Below are 14144 nucleotides of genomic sequence, written 5' to 3'. Positions count from 1 at the left end.
ATGAGGGATTAATGCCTGGAAAGATATCATGACAACAGATACTACACTACCTCTTCACCCTTAAGTCAAACATTGAAAAATAGTCCATTGGTCTGAACAGTATAATAAACTGAAATGAGGATCAAAAGATCGTTCAATTATAAGAACTAATAGTATAGTTTCGGCTTCAGGCTAATCTCCATTGATAAATAGAAATACAATAGTGCAATTAATAGAATTAATAGTCATGTTGATTTCAGATGGATACCAAATGTCCATTAGATTTGATATACTTTTCTCCAATAAAGTTTTTTTGAAAAAAATGCCTCAGATGATAAATATTTAAAAACAATGTTTTTTTTTAATATTTATTTGATTAACTTTTATTTTTGTGATCTGATCGTTTGCTAGAGAGAGTTACTTGGTTTGTCATGTGGCTGTTTCTTGAATGATTGTTCTGCCCTGGGAATGGCAACAAGCTCCCCGGGTGTTAGATCAATCAAATGATAGGCACATCCCCTTACATCAAGGGATCGATATGGCATCAGCTATAACTGGCTACAGGCAGTACCCTTCATTGGCATTAAACAGAATGGACTGCTTCTCTGTTATTGAAAATTAACACTTGAATATTGAATGCTGCATATAATAAACAAAAAAAAATACATTCTTTTATTTTAACACTGGCAGAGCATATTTAAACTGACCCAACACGTGTTAACGGGTGGTACAAAAACTGCTAGGTGTCAGTTGCACATGAAATTCAAGCCTCAACATTCTAAAACAATACAATTTAATTCTCTCTTTCAATGACGAAAGAAAATGAAAGAAAGAGAAAGAGAGAATGATTGATATTTTCTGACATTTTGAAAATCTCAGTGCCTGCATGATACGTGTGTGCTTCCCCAAAAGCCCAAAATGTGGGGAGCTCAAGGCTCTACCAAAACGGTTTTTGGTGCTACCAGATCAGGCTGTCTATTGGCTTTCTGAGACGAAATGCACCTACATCGATTTCTGTTTTTGTTTTCTATTCTCTTTTGTAAAACTTATGTTCTACAAAAATAAAAACAGCCCCTTCCCCTCCCCCTCCTTTTTCCTTCCCTACTCCCCGGTCCTGGATATGACCTTAAACTATATCTGATGCCCCAGTTTGTGGGCTTTGGGGAGTGTGGAGCCACCCTTTAATTGCCATTGCTCCCAGGTCCACTCTGACCCAGAGTGGTAGTATCTGTTAGGGTCCCAACTATGGGTTAAATAGAAGCCGAAAGAAAAAAAATATCTATATATATATATATATATATATATATATATATATATATATATATATATATATATATATATTCTATTTTTTTTACATGGGGGTCACCACTTATCAAAGCCCGAAGGCCACTCAGGGATAAGGGTTATTGCGTGTACAGTAATCAATGAGATAGTATTGTAGTAATCATTAGTATTGGGGGTTTTGATAGAGTGTCTTACTTAAGGGGGCGGTTTATCAGGAGTTTGTTTATGTTTGACTTGAAGACGTCCAAGTTGTAGTCAGATGGGAAACAAGCAAGCGGCAGAGAGTTCCACTGGCATGCAGTTCTAAGAAAGAGACTTTGCTCATGGAATCTACGTTTTGATTAAGGCACAGATAAAGAGTGGGGAAAATTATTGACAGTAGTTTCAGCTAGACGGTTGTTTATCGTGAAAGATTGGCGAGGGGGGACAAGGGGGCGACTGTTAGCCATAGGTAGCAACCCGTAATACCTTTAGGATGGGATCCTGGTTGTTGAGAGACTTGGAGGTCAGGTTTTAGTACCCCCACTTCCCAACACACCACTTTGGCCCTTACTAGGCTAGACGGGCGGACGAAAGGGCCCGGTCCGATCAATCGGCTGGTCACGTCAAGCCCCACCATATATTGCCCACCCCATAAACCTATCACTAACACAATATGCCTATCCCTCCCTCACAAATAAGAACTATTTCCTAATATATGGTGGAAAGCGGTGGCTAAGGGTCAATCGACGAAGTGAAATATCTATGACATGGCTGCAAACCCTTTTAATTACTACGTATCCCATAGTAATATCAAAGGAAAACAGGTGCTCATTAAAGATATCACGTAAATCGAGTATATCATCTTTATATCCCTGTTGTAGCTGGGTGAATGGGCTTCCCCCCCAGGCACTTCCCATATAGGGCTCCGAGGCGGGTGGGGAACAAAGATGATGAAAAAAAAAATCATAATGTGGCTTATTTCCCACAAAAAACACCCAACTACCAAAAAAGAACACACTCTGATGTCTCTGATATCAGCAGCTCTGAAGAAGAGCCAAGAAAACTGAGAAATTCCTTAACATTTATTATCATTGAATCAATGGAAGAAATTCCTTTGAGCCAGTTGTCCCCATTTAGAATTGAAAAAAGTTTAAAAACTTTAAAACCCAAATCTATCAAAAAACAATTTAATGGCAGCCTATTAATTGAGACCAATAATGAAGATCAAACCAAGAAAATACTGAAACTAAAAATATTTGAAAACATTAAAATCAAATGCTACCTTCATCCAACCCTAAATACCTGCAAAGGAGTTGTGAAAAGTAGCGAACTCTCACTTTGTCCTTTGGAGGAAATCAAGACAAACCTACAGGAACAGAATGTGTTAGATGTTCGTAGAGTCCAAGTCAAGAAAGACAATGAGAAAATCAATACCAACACATACATACTAACTTTCGATTCCCACACCATACCCAAAGAAGTGAAAGTTGGATATATGAAAATAAATGTACAAATCTACATCCCAAACCCACTCCAATGCTTCAACTGCCAGAAGGTTGGACACCATCAAGATCGGTGCACATGGTCACCAGTGTATGGAAGATGTGGGGAAAGCGGTCCACACATTGACTGCAGAAAAGATTTCAAATGTGCCAACTGCCTTGGAAACCATGGCACTGGCTCTAGATACTGTGAAATATGGAAAAAAGAAAAAGTGACCAAACTAAAACATATAAAGAATATTTCCTACCCAGAGGCCAGGAAAATGATTGAAGCTAAAACCTTCGCAGATGCAACTAAAAAAATTACTCCAATCAATAATCAAAATGGTCACATACATCAAACAGATACAACTGACAACAAACTCCATATCTTAAGCAAATTAATAAAGGAAATGAAAGAAATATTAGAAGAAATGAGGAAAATGAATAGTGCAACAGCTGGAACCAATCCAAAAATAATCATTAGTAAAGACACTACTGAACCAAAAAAAGAAATAAAACCACAAACCATTTCTACAAAAACAACTGAGCAACTATTAAACACATCACAAATCAGAAAAGAATCAAAAATCCCTCCAGACAAAAATGAATAAACAAAAACAGGAAAAGAGAGATCCTGATCGAAATGCCGAACAAGGATTCCAACTGAAAATAGATTTGAAGGATTGGAGACAATGGAAGTAGAACACAACTCCAAATGACCAACAAAATAATACAATGGAACATCAGAGGGACAAAAGCAAACCTAAATGAACTATTATTATTAATAACAAACATAAGCCCAGGAATTGTCTGCCTACAGGAAACCTTCCTGAAAGAAGAAAATACTATTAACATAAACACTACACATCTTACAACAAAGATACGGACAGAGCTTCTGGAGGCACATCAATACTCGTGAAGAACGAAGCCCCCCAAAGACAAATCAATATAAACACAAACTTGCAAGCAATTGCAGTTTCAGTGACTCTACATAGAACCATAACACTTTGCTCAATCTACATCCCCCCCTCAAGAGATACAATCAATGAAACTGAATTAACTCAATTAATAAAACAACTCCCTAAACCATTTATTCTGCTGGGAGACCTCAACAGTCACAATGTAATATGGGGAAGTAAAGAGACAAATAAAAAAGGAAAATAAATAGAAAACATAATAAACAAAAATAATCTATGCCTCCTTAATAATCAAAACTATACCTATATGTACCCGACAACAGGTACTTTCACCACCATCGACCTTACCCTATGTGACCCATCCATATATATGGACTATGATTGGAGAGTACACGATGGATCCTGAACTACTTCATTAAAACGCTTACAAACATAGAAAATAATACCATACCGAAAACAATCAAAACCAACATTCACAACAAACCTTGGTTCACAAAAGAATGCAGAAAAGCTATCAGAGCTTGACGAACTGCCTTAAGAAAATTCAAAAAGAACTCAACAAGCGAAAACCTGGATTTCTTCAAAACCAATAGAACAAAAGCCAGACGAATCATAAAGGAATCCAAAAAACAACATGGAGAAATTATGTATTCAAAATTAATGTGAATACCAAGGCAAAAACGGTTTGGAACATGATGAGGAAATAGAAGGAAAGTGTTGTAGTACACCAATATCTCACATCTCTAAAGACAACAAAATATTCACAGATGAAAAAGACATTTCCAATAACCTGGCAGATAATTTATCAAAAATCTCATCATGCGACAAACAGAAATTTAAAAAGATTAGAGAAAGAAGAAAAGAAGAAAATCCAATTTAAATCACAAAAAAAAAAATACAACCAACATCTTACCTTATCTGAACTAAAAGAATCTCTAGCTAAATCCCATGACACAGCTACAGGGCCCGATGAAATTCCATACAAAATCCTCAAAAAACTTCCAGAAACCTCAATGAAATATTTACTTGAAATTTTCAACATTATATGGTCCAGTGGAAACATACCTGAGACATGGAAAGAGGCCACAATAATACCAATCCCCAAATCTGAAAACTCAAACATTCAATCCCAATCAAGTAACGCTTCAGATCCATCGAATTTCAGGTCAATAGCCCTAACAAGCTGCATTTGTAAAACCATGGAAAGGATTATAAAAAGAAGACTAATTTGGTTCCTCAAAACAGAACCTTATCACGGAATTTCAATCAGGATTCAGGAAAAATCGAAGCTCAATAGACCATCTAGTTAGACTGGATACCTTCATTAGAGAGGCTGTTGGAGACAGGATGGTCTAGACGACCCCATCCCCATGCGTGTAATGGTGTATGTATTTAATGGTAGAGGAGTTGAAAAGGCAAAATGTTGCATAATGAGGACGAAAATATACCGTTATATATCAGCGAAAGAAATGCAATTGATTTACATAAATATACATGAAGAAGTGATAGAAAGAATGAGAGTTCGTTACTTGCGCTTGGTGGCTGCGAAAGGCTTACTGGCTAGTCAAGGGGGGTTGTGGTGGCCCATTACCACCGGACCGGTGTTACATCTTGACTGTTTGAGGGTCCGGCGCGAAAGCGAGAGAAATATGGGAAAAAGGAAGTGACATAGCTTGGTCGCTTGTCTGAGTTAAAGGGCGACAATCGAGCTTCTAAGAAAGGAACATCTTACAGCAGTTTTGTCTTTGGAAAAATCTTATGATGCTGTATGGAAGTATGGAAGTATGGTGTTACAAAAGATCTGAAGGAGTTTGGACTAAAAGGCAGAATGCCAATTTTTATTGAAAATTTTAAAAAAAAACAGACTGTTCAGAGTAAAAGTCGGCACAACCCTCTCGGATTTGAAGGAACAAGAAAATGGAGTACCTCAAGGGAGTATTCTATCGGTGACCCTGTTCAGTATTCGAATGAATAACATTGTAAAAAACCTTAATCTTGGGGTAAATGCCCAGTCTGTTAAATCCAAGGTAGCTGATCAGCGGCTTGGTTCCCACCAGTTTTGGCAAATAACAAATAGGATCCTGAACAGAAGTGTGCGTTCTATCCCAACCATTATCAATGGACCAGAGGTCATCTCGTCAGCGTCAGACAAGGCCAAACTATTTGCAAAGAACTTTGCAGCTAATTCTACCCTATGCGACGAAGGTCATCAACTCCCCATATTTCCTCCTATAACACAGAACAAGCTAGGTAACATACAAATATCCGTGCATGAGGTCGCCAAGCTTATAAAAAACCTAGATTCCAGTAAAGCGACTGGCCCTGATGGCATCCCAATTATAGTGTTAAAAAAGCTTCAACCAGAACTTGCTCACATACTTACGAAACTATTTAAGCGCTGCCTTAAGGAGAAGTGCTTTCCGACCCCCTGGAAGACCTCATCAGTTTGCCCTGTATTTAAGAATTCAGGTGATAAGTCATCTCCCTCTCAGTACAGACCAATAAGTCTTCTCTGTGTTATGAGTAAGTTGCTGGAATCAATATTAAATCATTTCTCTCCGATAGGCTCATAAGAGTAGTGGTAGATGGACAAAAATCGGAGGCCTGCAATATAAATGCTGGAGTCCCTCAGGGGTCAATCCTGGGCCCAAGTCTCTTCCTGATCTACATCAATGACCTCCCTAAACACATACTCCCTATATGTGGATGACTTTTTAATATGTTGCAGATCGAAATATATACCCATAATCGAAAGGAAACTTCAATTGTGCCTAAATAAAATAATGAAATGGATGGAAGAAAATGGATTTAAATTCTCGAGGAAAAAAACGAAATGCATGCATTTCTGCAAACTAAAGAACATGCACAATGATCTTGTCCTAACCATGGAAGGAATGCCTATACCTGTTACTGACCAGTACAAATTCTTGGGGATTTTCTTTGGTAAAAAGTTAACATTCATCCCACACATAAATTATCTGAAAAAAAAATGTAACAAAGCTTTAAACCTTCTGAGAGTAGTAGCGCATACTGATTTGAGGTGCAGACAGGGAAACACTAAAACTTTACAGAGCACTAGTCCGCTCAAAGTTAGTCTATGGTTGTTTCATATATGGATTAACTCGAACATCATATATAAAAAGCCTAGACCCTATACACCATACCGGCCTAAGATTGGCCCTAGAAGCATACAGAACCTCCCCTGTGAACAGTCTATACTCAGAAGTGCACAAACCCCCCCAGACCTAAGGCGTGAAAAGTTAGCTCTTCATTTCTTACTTAAACTCAAATCCTGCCCAAACAGCCCGACATACAAATGCACCTTCTATCCAAAATATGAAGAACTCTTCAACATGAGGAGAAAAACCATCAAAACTTTTGGTCTCCGAATGAAGGAAAGCATTGAAGAATCCAAAATACCAATCTCCAGCATTCACAACTTCATACCTAAAACGCCCCCATGGACCATGAAATAAGTAGATAGAAAACTGAATCTAAACAAAAAGTTCAAATCTACCACAAACCCTATTGATGAACTCCAACATTTAAAATTACAATATCCAAACTACACCTTTCTCTACCCAGACGGATCCAAAAGCAACAATCACACCGGATGTGCAACAACCTACCATAATACCACAATGAAGAAAAAACTTAAAAACGAAGCATCTATATTCACTGCAGAGACTATAGCTATCGACCTAGCACTTGACATAATTTCAGAGGAAACTACCAAAAACTTCATCATCCTCACCGATTCTCTATAAGTCTTACTATACAAAACCAAAAACAAGAGAATCTTACTATCTATACAAAACCAAAAACAAGAGAATCCACTAACAATAAAATTACTAGAAAAAATCAATACCCTCTCAACCACCAAAAACATTTTTGTCTGGATCCCCAATGACGGCAGATACAGCTGCAAAAAAATCTTCACATCTCCCAACTGACAATTATGAGATTCCTCATATTGACCTTAGACCTAAAAAGCACACATACAAAATATTGACCTTAGACTTAAAAGCACACATACAAAGAAAATGGTAACTATGATGGAATCAACATGAAAGCAGCAAACTATACTCCATAAAACCTAAACTTAAGGAACGATGTCCAAACACTAAAAGATCACGCCGAGAAGATATAATACTGACTCAACTACGCATAGGACACACCAATATAACCCACTCATATATACTCAATGAAGAATCAGCACCAGAATGCATCCCATGCCAAAAGAGGTTCACAGTGGAACACGTCCTAGTTTTTTTTTTTTTTTTTTTTTTTTTTTTTTACACAGTGGTCACCACTTATCAAGGCCCGGAAGCCACTCAGGGATAAGGGTTATTGCAAGTACATTATGTTAGTGTGGAGATTTGATGAAGTGTTTACTTAAGGGGGCAGTTCATTAGGAATTTGTTAACGTTGGACTTGAACACATCCAAGTTATAGTCAGGTGGGAAGCAGGCAGACGGAACAGAGTTCCACAGGCGTGCAGTTCTAAGAAAGAAGCTTTGTTCATGGAATCCACGTTTTGATTTAGGCACAGATAAAGAGCGGGGGAAATTTTTCACAGTGGATTCGGCTAGACGGGTGTTTTTCGTGAAAGATTGGCGAGGGGGGACCAGAGATTGGAGTTCGGACGAGTACCTGCCATGGAAATAACGATAAAACAAGGATAGGCTCGCAACGTCTCTTCTGTGGGAAAGAGGTTGCAGAGTAGAGAAAAGGGCATCCCCCACCAAGGCACGAAGTCTATTTTGTACTCTGTCAAGTCAGGATAGGAGGTTTTTAGCAGCTCCTGCCCAGATATGGCAGCAGTATTCCATCCTTGGACGTACTTTGCTTTTATATAGATAGAGAATTGCATCAGTAGTGAGATATCTTCTGGAGCGGTAGAAGGATCCCACCATCTTTCCAGCGACCTTGGCAACAGACTTGATGTACGTGTTCCATTTCAGATCAGGAGGAAGCTTGTCAAAACATGGGGCCTCTCCCAGACGAGAGCCATCCATCCCAATTGATGCCAGATAGTGATGAGAGCGTTGATGATGTAAGGATAGGAGTTTGATTTTGGATGCATTAAAGGTAACCAGCCACGTCTTCCCCCACTGAACCACGTGCTCGAGATCAGAGGAGAGAGAATCAGAGAGAACTTTGTCATTTACAGCCTTTGATGTGTTGCCGTAGATGGTCGTGTCATCAGCATAGATGTCAATGAATGATTTAAGTATGTGTTTAGGGAGGTCATTGATGTAGACCAGGAAGAGAGTTGGGCCCAGGATGGACCCCTGAGGGACTCCGGCATTAATACTGCAGGCCTCTGATTTTTGTCCATCGACCACTACTCTCATGAGCCTATTGGAGAGAAATGATTTAATGATTGAGAAAACATTTCCAGTTATACCGTAGCTGGAAATCTTGAGAAGTAGACCCTTATGCCATACCTTGTCGAAGGCTTTTGATATGTCAAGAGCAATTGCCCTAGAAAGGAAGCCTTTGTCAAGAGATTCACTAATCCTGTGAGATATAACTGTCAGCACATCTGCAGTAGATCTTGCAGAGCGGAAACCATATTGTGTGTCACTAAGAAGGTTGTTTCTGCTGAGGTGGTTGACTATTTCTCTATTTAATATTGATTCCAGCAACTTAATCATAACACACAGGAGACTTATTGGTTTGTACTGAAAGGGAGATGACTTATAACCTGAATTCTTAAATACAGGGCAAACTGATGAGGTCTTTAAGGGAGTCGGAAAGCACTTCTCCTTAACGCAGCGCTTAAACAGTTTCGTAAGTATGGGAGCAAGTTCTGGTTGAAGCTTTTTTAACACTATAATTTGGATGCGGTCAGGGCTAGTTGCTTTACTGGAATCAAGGTTCTTGATTAGCTTGGCAACCTCATGCACAGGTATTTGTATGTTACCTAGCGTGTTCTGTGTTATAGGAGGAAATATGGGGAGTTGATGACCTTCGTCGCATAGGGTAGAATTAGCTGCAAAGTTTTTTGCAAATAGTTTGGCCTTGTCTGATGCTGATGAGATGACCTCTGGTCCAGTGATAATGGTTGGGATAGAACGCACACTTCTGTTCAGGATCCTATTTGTTATTTGCCAAAATTGGTGGGAACCAAGCCGCTGATCAGCTACCTTGGATTTATCAGACTGGGCATATAGCTCTCTTGTATTTTTTATTACTCTTTTACAGTGGTTGCTGGCAGCTTTAGTCTCAGTGCATCTATTACGTTGGTAGCTTTGGAAAAAGTGATTCCTGTGCGCGATAGCAGCAGCACATTCTGGGGAGAAGCATGGCTGGCTGTTAGGTTTTTGTTGGAATTCTTTAGATGGTATGAATTGGTCTATGCCTACAATTAACCATTCGGTCAGATCTGATACTATAGAGGACACTTCCTTTTTAAACATGGAGTGCAGAGGTAAATCAGATATGAATGTACGGAAGCTATCCCAGTCAGCCATAGAGTATCAGTATACAGTACGGTGGAGGGGTACGTCAGGGGACTTATTGCATTTCGTTTTTATCTTAATTGATACAACTGAGTGGTCGGAGGATCCTAGAGGAGAATGAACGGAACATGAACATAGCTCAGGGGAAGTTGAGAGAAAAAAGTCTAGGAGGCTTGCATATTGACCGGGTGTATCGGGCACACGGGTGGGTTCGCGAACTATCTGAGTGAGGTCATAAGCAATGGCAAAATCATGACAAAACCTCCCCTAATTGTCTTTCTTATTTGAATGGGTCAGCCATTCCACGTTATGGACGTTGAAGTCACCACAAATGTGGATGTTAGCCAAGGGATGTTCAGACAGGATGTGGTCTATTTTCTCAAATATGCTCTTAAAGAATAGTTAAATATACTGACCTTGCCCCAACCAGAAAACTATGTGGAAAACAATATGGAGGACCTTTTTGAAAAAGTCAACCCAATGAATATCCTATCATACCTAAAAAAAAGTAAATCTACATATGAAAATCTAAGAAAACCTAAAGACATCCATATATACATACTCAACTATAAATACAACATCTGAAATATGCACACAACTAATCTCTTTTGATAATCTCTTTTGAAAATCTCTTCCGACTTTTAATGGCAAAAAAAAAAAAAAAAAAAGGGACTGAAAATGTTGTTAAACCCATTCAATCCAATCTATCCAAAACGGTTTCTCACCCATTATGCCACATTTTCATTTCTCTTTATTTTTTTAAACTTCAGATACATTCGATGGAGAATTACATCAAAAATGCACCTTTAGTGTGCGTTGATGCGAACTTAAACAGTGACGCCATCTTAACTCTGTGCGAACTTTGCCAAAAACATGGGGTGCCAGGTAAGTAAATTTATCTGCTCTGTCCACATTTGTGCTTGTTTTTATGCATCTATTTGTCAGATATTGAATAACTTTGTAGCAGACTTCAATTCCGGTTTAAGGGGAAATCAAAATTTGAGCCTTTCAATTAAGAAAAGAACAACTGACTTGAGATGTGTAATGATGAACAGAAAACACTGATCAAAGTTATTGATCTGATGTCACTAAAAGTAAGTAGTTACGCTACAGAAAAATAAATGACAAAATGAAATGAAAGATGTGTTAGAAAAATGTGGACAGTTTTGTGTTTTCTGTCACTTAACATGAAGGACTCTCTCTCTCTCTCTCACATATGTCTGTGTGTGTTATATATATATATATATTAAATTTATTTATACAAACATTGATGGCTACATATGTGCATACATGTTTCTGTAATCACCCGCGTTGGGGATTACGTTTTCAGGCCAGGAATTATTGTCGATAACTGATATTTCAAACAAAAACTTTTTCTTATTTCATTTACAAAGTTAGAATGTAACATGGGTGGAGGTTATGAGCGGGGAGAGGATAAGTGAGGTCTTTGAAGATAATAAACATTTTTTTTTTTTTTATTCCCTTTTTAAGTTTATCTATCCCATCTTTTGGTTTTTACGGCATAAGGTACTTGAGAATTTAGTATTAGGTTTATTATCTTCAAAAACCTCACTTATCCTCTCCCCGCTCATAACCCCCACCCATGTTACATTCTAACTTTGTAAACGAAATAAGAAAAAGTTTTTGTTTGAAATATCAGTTATCGACGATAATTCTTGGCCTGAAGATGTAATCCCCCAACGCGGGTGATTACAGAAACATGTATGCACATATGTAGCCATCAATGTTTGTATAAATAAATTTAATATACCTGCTCTGTTCACTCATTGAGCACTCTTTGGTAGACACATGTTGTTTCATTGGATGTACTTCTAGGAAACTAAACTCTACTGGCTATATATATATATATATATATATAGCTGTTTTTACAAAAACACCATTATAATCCGGTTACTCGAAAAATAAATAATTTTGCCGAAAAAGTTAAAAAGAATAAACATATATCTGTCCCTGCTGATAAGACAAAAAATTATTATATATGTATATATATAATTCTCATCACACCTTCCCAAAGGTGTGTGAGGAAAGATGACAAAGTGTCTCCTGGCATCCAAATTATAGTTGAGGAGGGTGTGGATTATCCACTCATGTCTTTTTCAGTTCTTGTCCCGAATTCCCTCTATATTTAGAAACAAAAATAAAGTGAAGTCTTTATGATGTACATACCCATGATGAAATGAAAGTATCATATTCCAAAAATCACATAAATTGATCAAGTAGTTTTATTTTTAAATAAAAAAATCAAATTTTATAAGAATCCAAGGAAGGATTGTGATGCCCACAATTTTGACAAAAAAAAATTTTTTAATGAAAGGGAAATAATACAACAATAATTCATACTTACTAGATTTATCTTGTAATGCCTATGAATTCCCATAAATCGCTTAAAAATTATTTTCTTTATAAAAATAAAACTATTTGCTTAATTTACATGATTTTTAGAATATATTTTCCTTTCAGCATATACGTACATCATGCAGATTTTTATTTTTATATAAAGGGAATTATGGACAAGAAACCCCTTTCTTATGATATTTTTTTTGTACTAAGACATGTTTGAATCTTTGAAACGTACAATGAAGAAGTTGACCCTGGGTATCACCAGACTTCTACATGTCCTCATTTTAAATTAGCAGAATGTTTGCAACCATCCTAAAATATTCAAACTAAGGATTGTTTTCTATAACAAATTTCCTGGAAACACTTATGCAACAATTTATTTTTGTATCAATATTCAGTGTGTATGTTTCTTTGTTATATAATGTTCTCTCTTTTTTTTTATATATATATATATATAATGTTCTTTTTTATCTGTAGTCAATGTAACTTTCTGTCAGCCATGATATCCCATCTCCTGGCCACAGCACCAATCCATCAAGTTCATCATGGCTTTGTACCAAAAACCTCCTGCTTAACAAATCTGATTATAAAGAAATGAGTCACTAAACTCATCGATGATGATAATGCACCCAAGATTGTCTTTGACTTTTGTCATCACTTGTGATTTGGTGAATCTTAGACTTTTGCTCCAGAAGTTCCATACCTATTATTACTTCCAACCACACGTGTTGAGCTTGATTGGAGCCTTTCTTGCTGGACTTTCAAATGAAGGTCAGTAACTGTTTGATGTTTCTGATGTGGTTAATGGTATCCCTCATTGCTTGATATTGGGTCCCTTGCTGTTTCTGGTGTTTGTCAATGATTTGCTAGAAGAAATCTTTCCAGAAGTTTCTTTTTACTGATGACACCAAGATAATTGCTTTAATGACATAAAAGATCTCTGTAGATGCCTCCATCACATTTGGAAATGGTCAAACCTATGTGATTTGCCTCTTAGTCAACAAATGCAACCACCTTTACCCAACATGCCGTTTGATTTCGAACCTAGCCAATTGATTTTGGATGAGATGAAGCGGTCTAAGGGCTTGGTTGTTGTGGTCAGTTCCTCTGTAACTTTTATTGCCCAATGCATTCAAATAGCAAATAATCTGCTCTTTCTCATCTACTGCTCGTTTGCTACTGTGACAGCCAACATCATATTACCATACTGAAGCAGCACTCGCTCTTTGAGTCAACTTCTTTCAAAGGAAGAAGTTTAATCAAAATATCAAATTAACAAGCAGTCCTTAGTTACTTGTATATCCCTGTCATGGGAGATGACGCTATGGTATATTACCATACATTAACAAGGGGTATTAATTAGGGTCACTATTTCGGTAGGCCCCCACTTCGGGGCGCCTCCGATACCAGAGAGAACTGGAGTGCTGAAATTGAAAAGAATGCTGATTAAAGAAGACATCATCTCCAAATAATAATGAGGATGTGTAACGCGACTTTGCAATGAATTCAGTGGTTTTTATATATCTGTATATATATATGTGTTCCCGAAATTCGGGTTACAAAGAAGAGACAGTGCATTTTGTAGAGTCTTTGTTTAATGTTCAATGTTTCCTTTTCGCTACCTTATGGGAGCTAAGGAGTGGCGTGTGATGCTGTCTCTAGTCGTCGTT

General features: G+C 37.6%; 1 protein-coding gene across 1 annotated transcript in view; it reads left to right on the top strand.

Moving 5' to 3' along the window:
• The window catches only part of LOC145294113 (uncharacterized), a 69406-nt gene that overhangs the window by 43237 nt on the left and 12025 nt on the right, over positions 1–14144 (top strand). Inside the window, exon 15 of the mRNA XM_080141210.1 lies at positions 10884–10998. Within this exon, the coding sequence (XP_079997336.1) occupies positions 10884–10998 (115 nt within the window). The remainder of the gene's footprint in view (positions 1–10883; positions 10999–14144) is intronic.

This window comes from Euprymna scolopes, chromosome 15 (assembly GCF_053919585.1).
Source record: "Euprymna scolopes isolate OS-2025 chromosome 15, ASM5391958v1, whole genome shotgun sequence".
Lineage (NCBI taxonomy): Eukaryota > Metazoa > Mollusca > Cephalopoda > Sepiida > Sepiolidae > Euprymna > Euprymna scolopes.
Note: the sequence above shows the minus strand (reverse complement) of the source record. Positions and strands in the feature narration are given on the sequence as shown.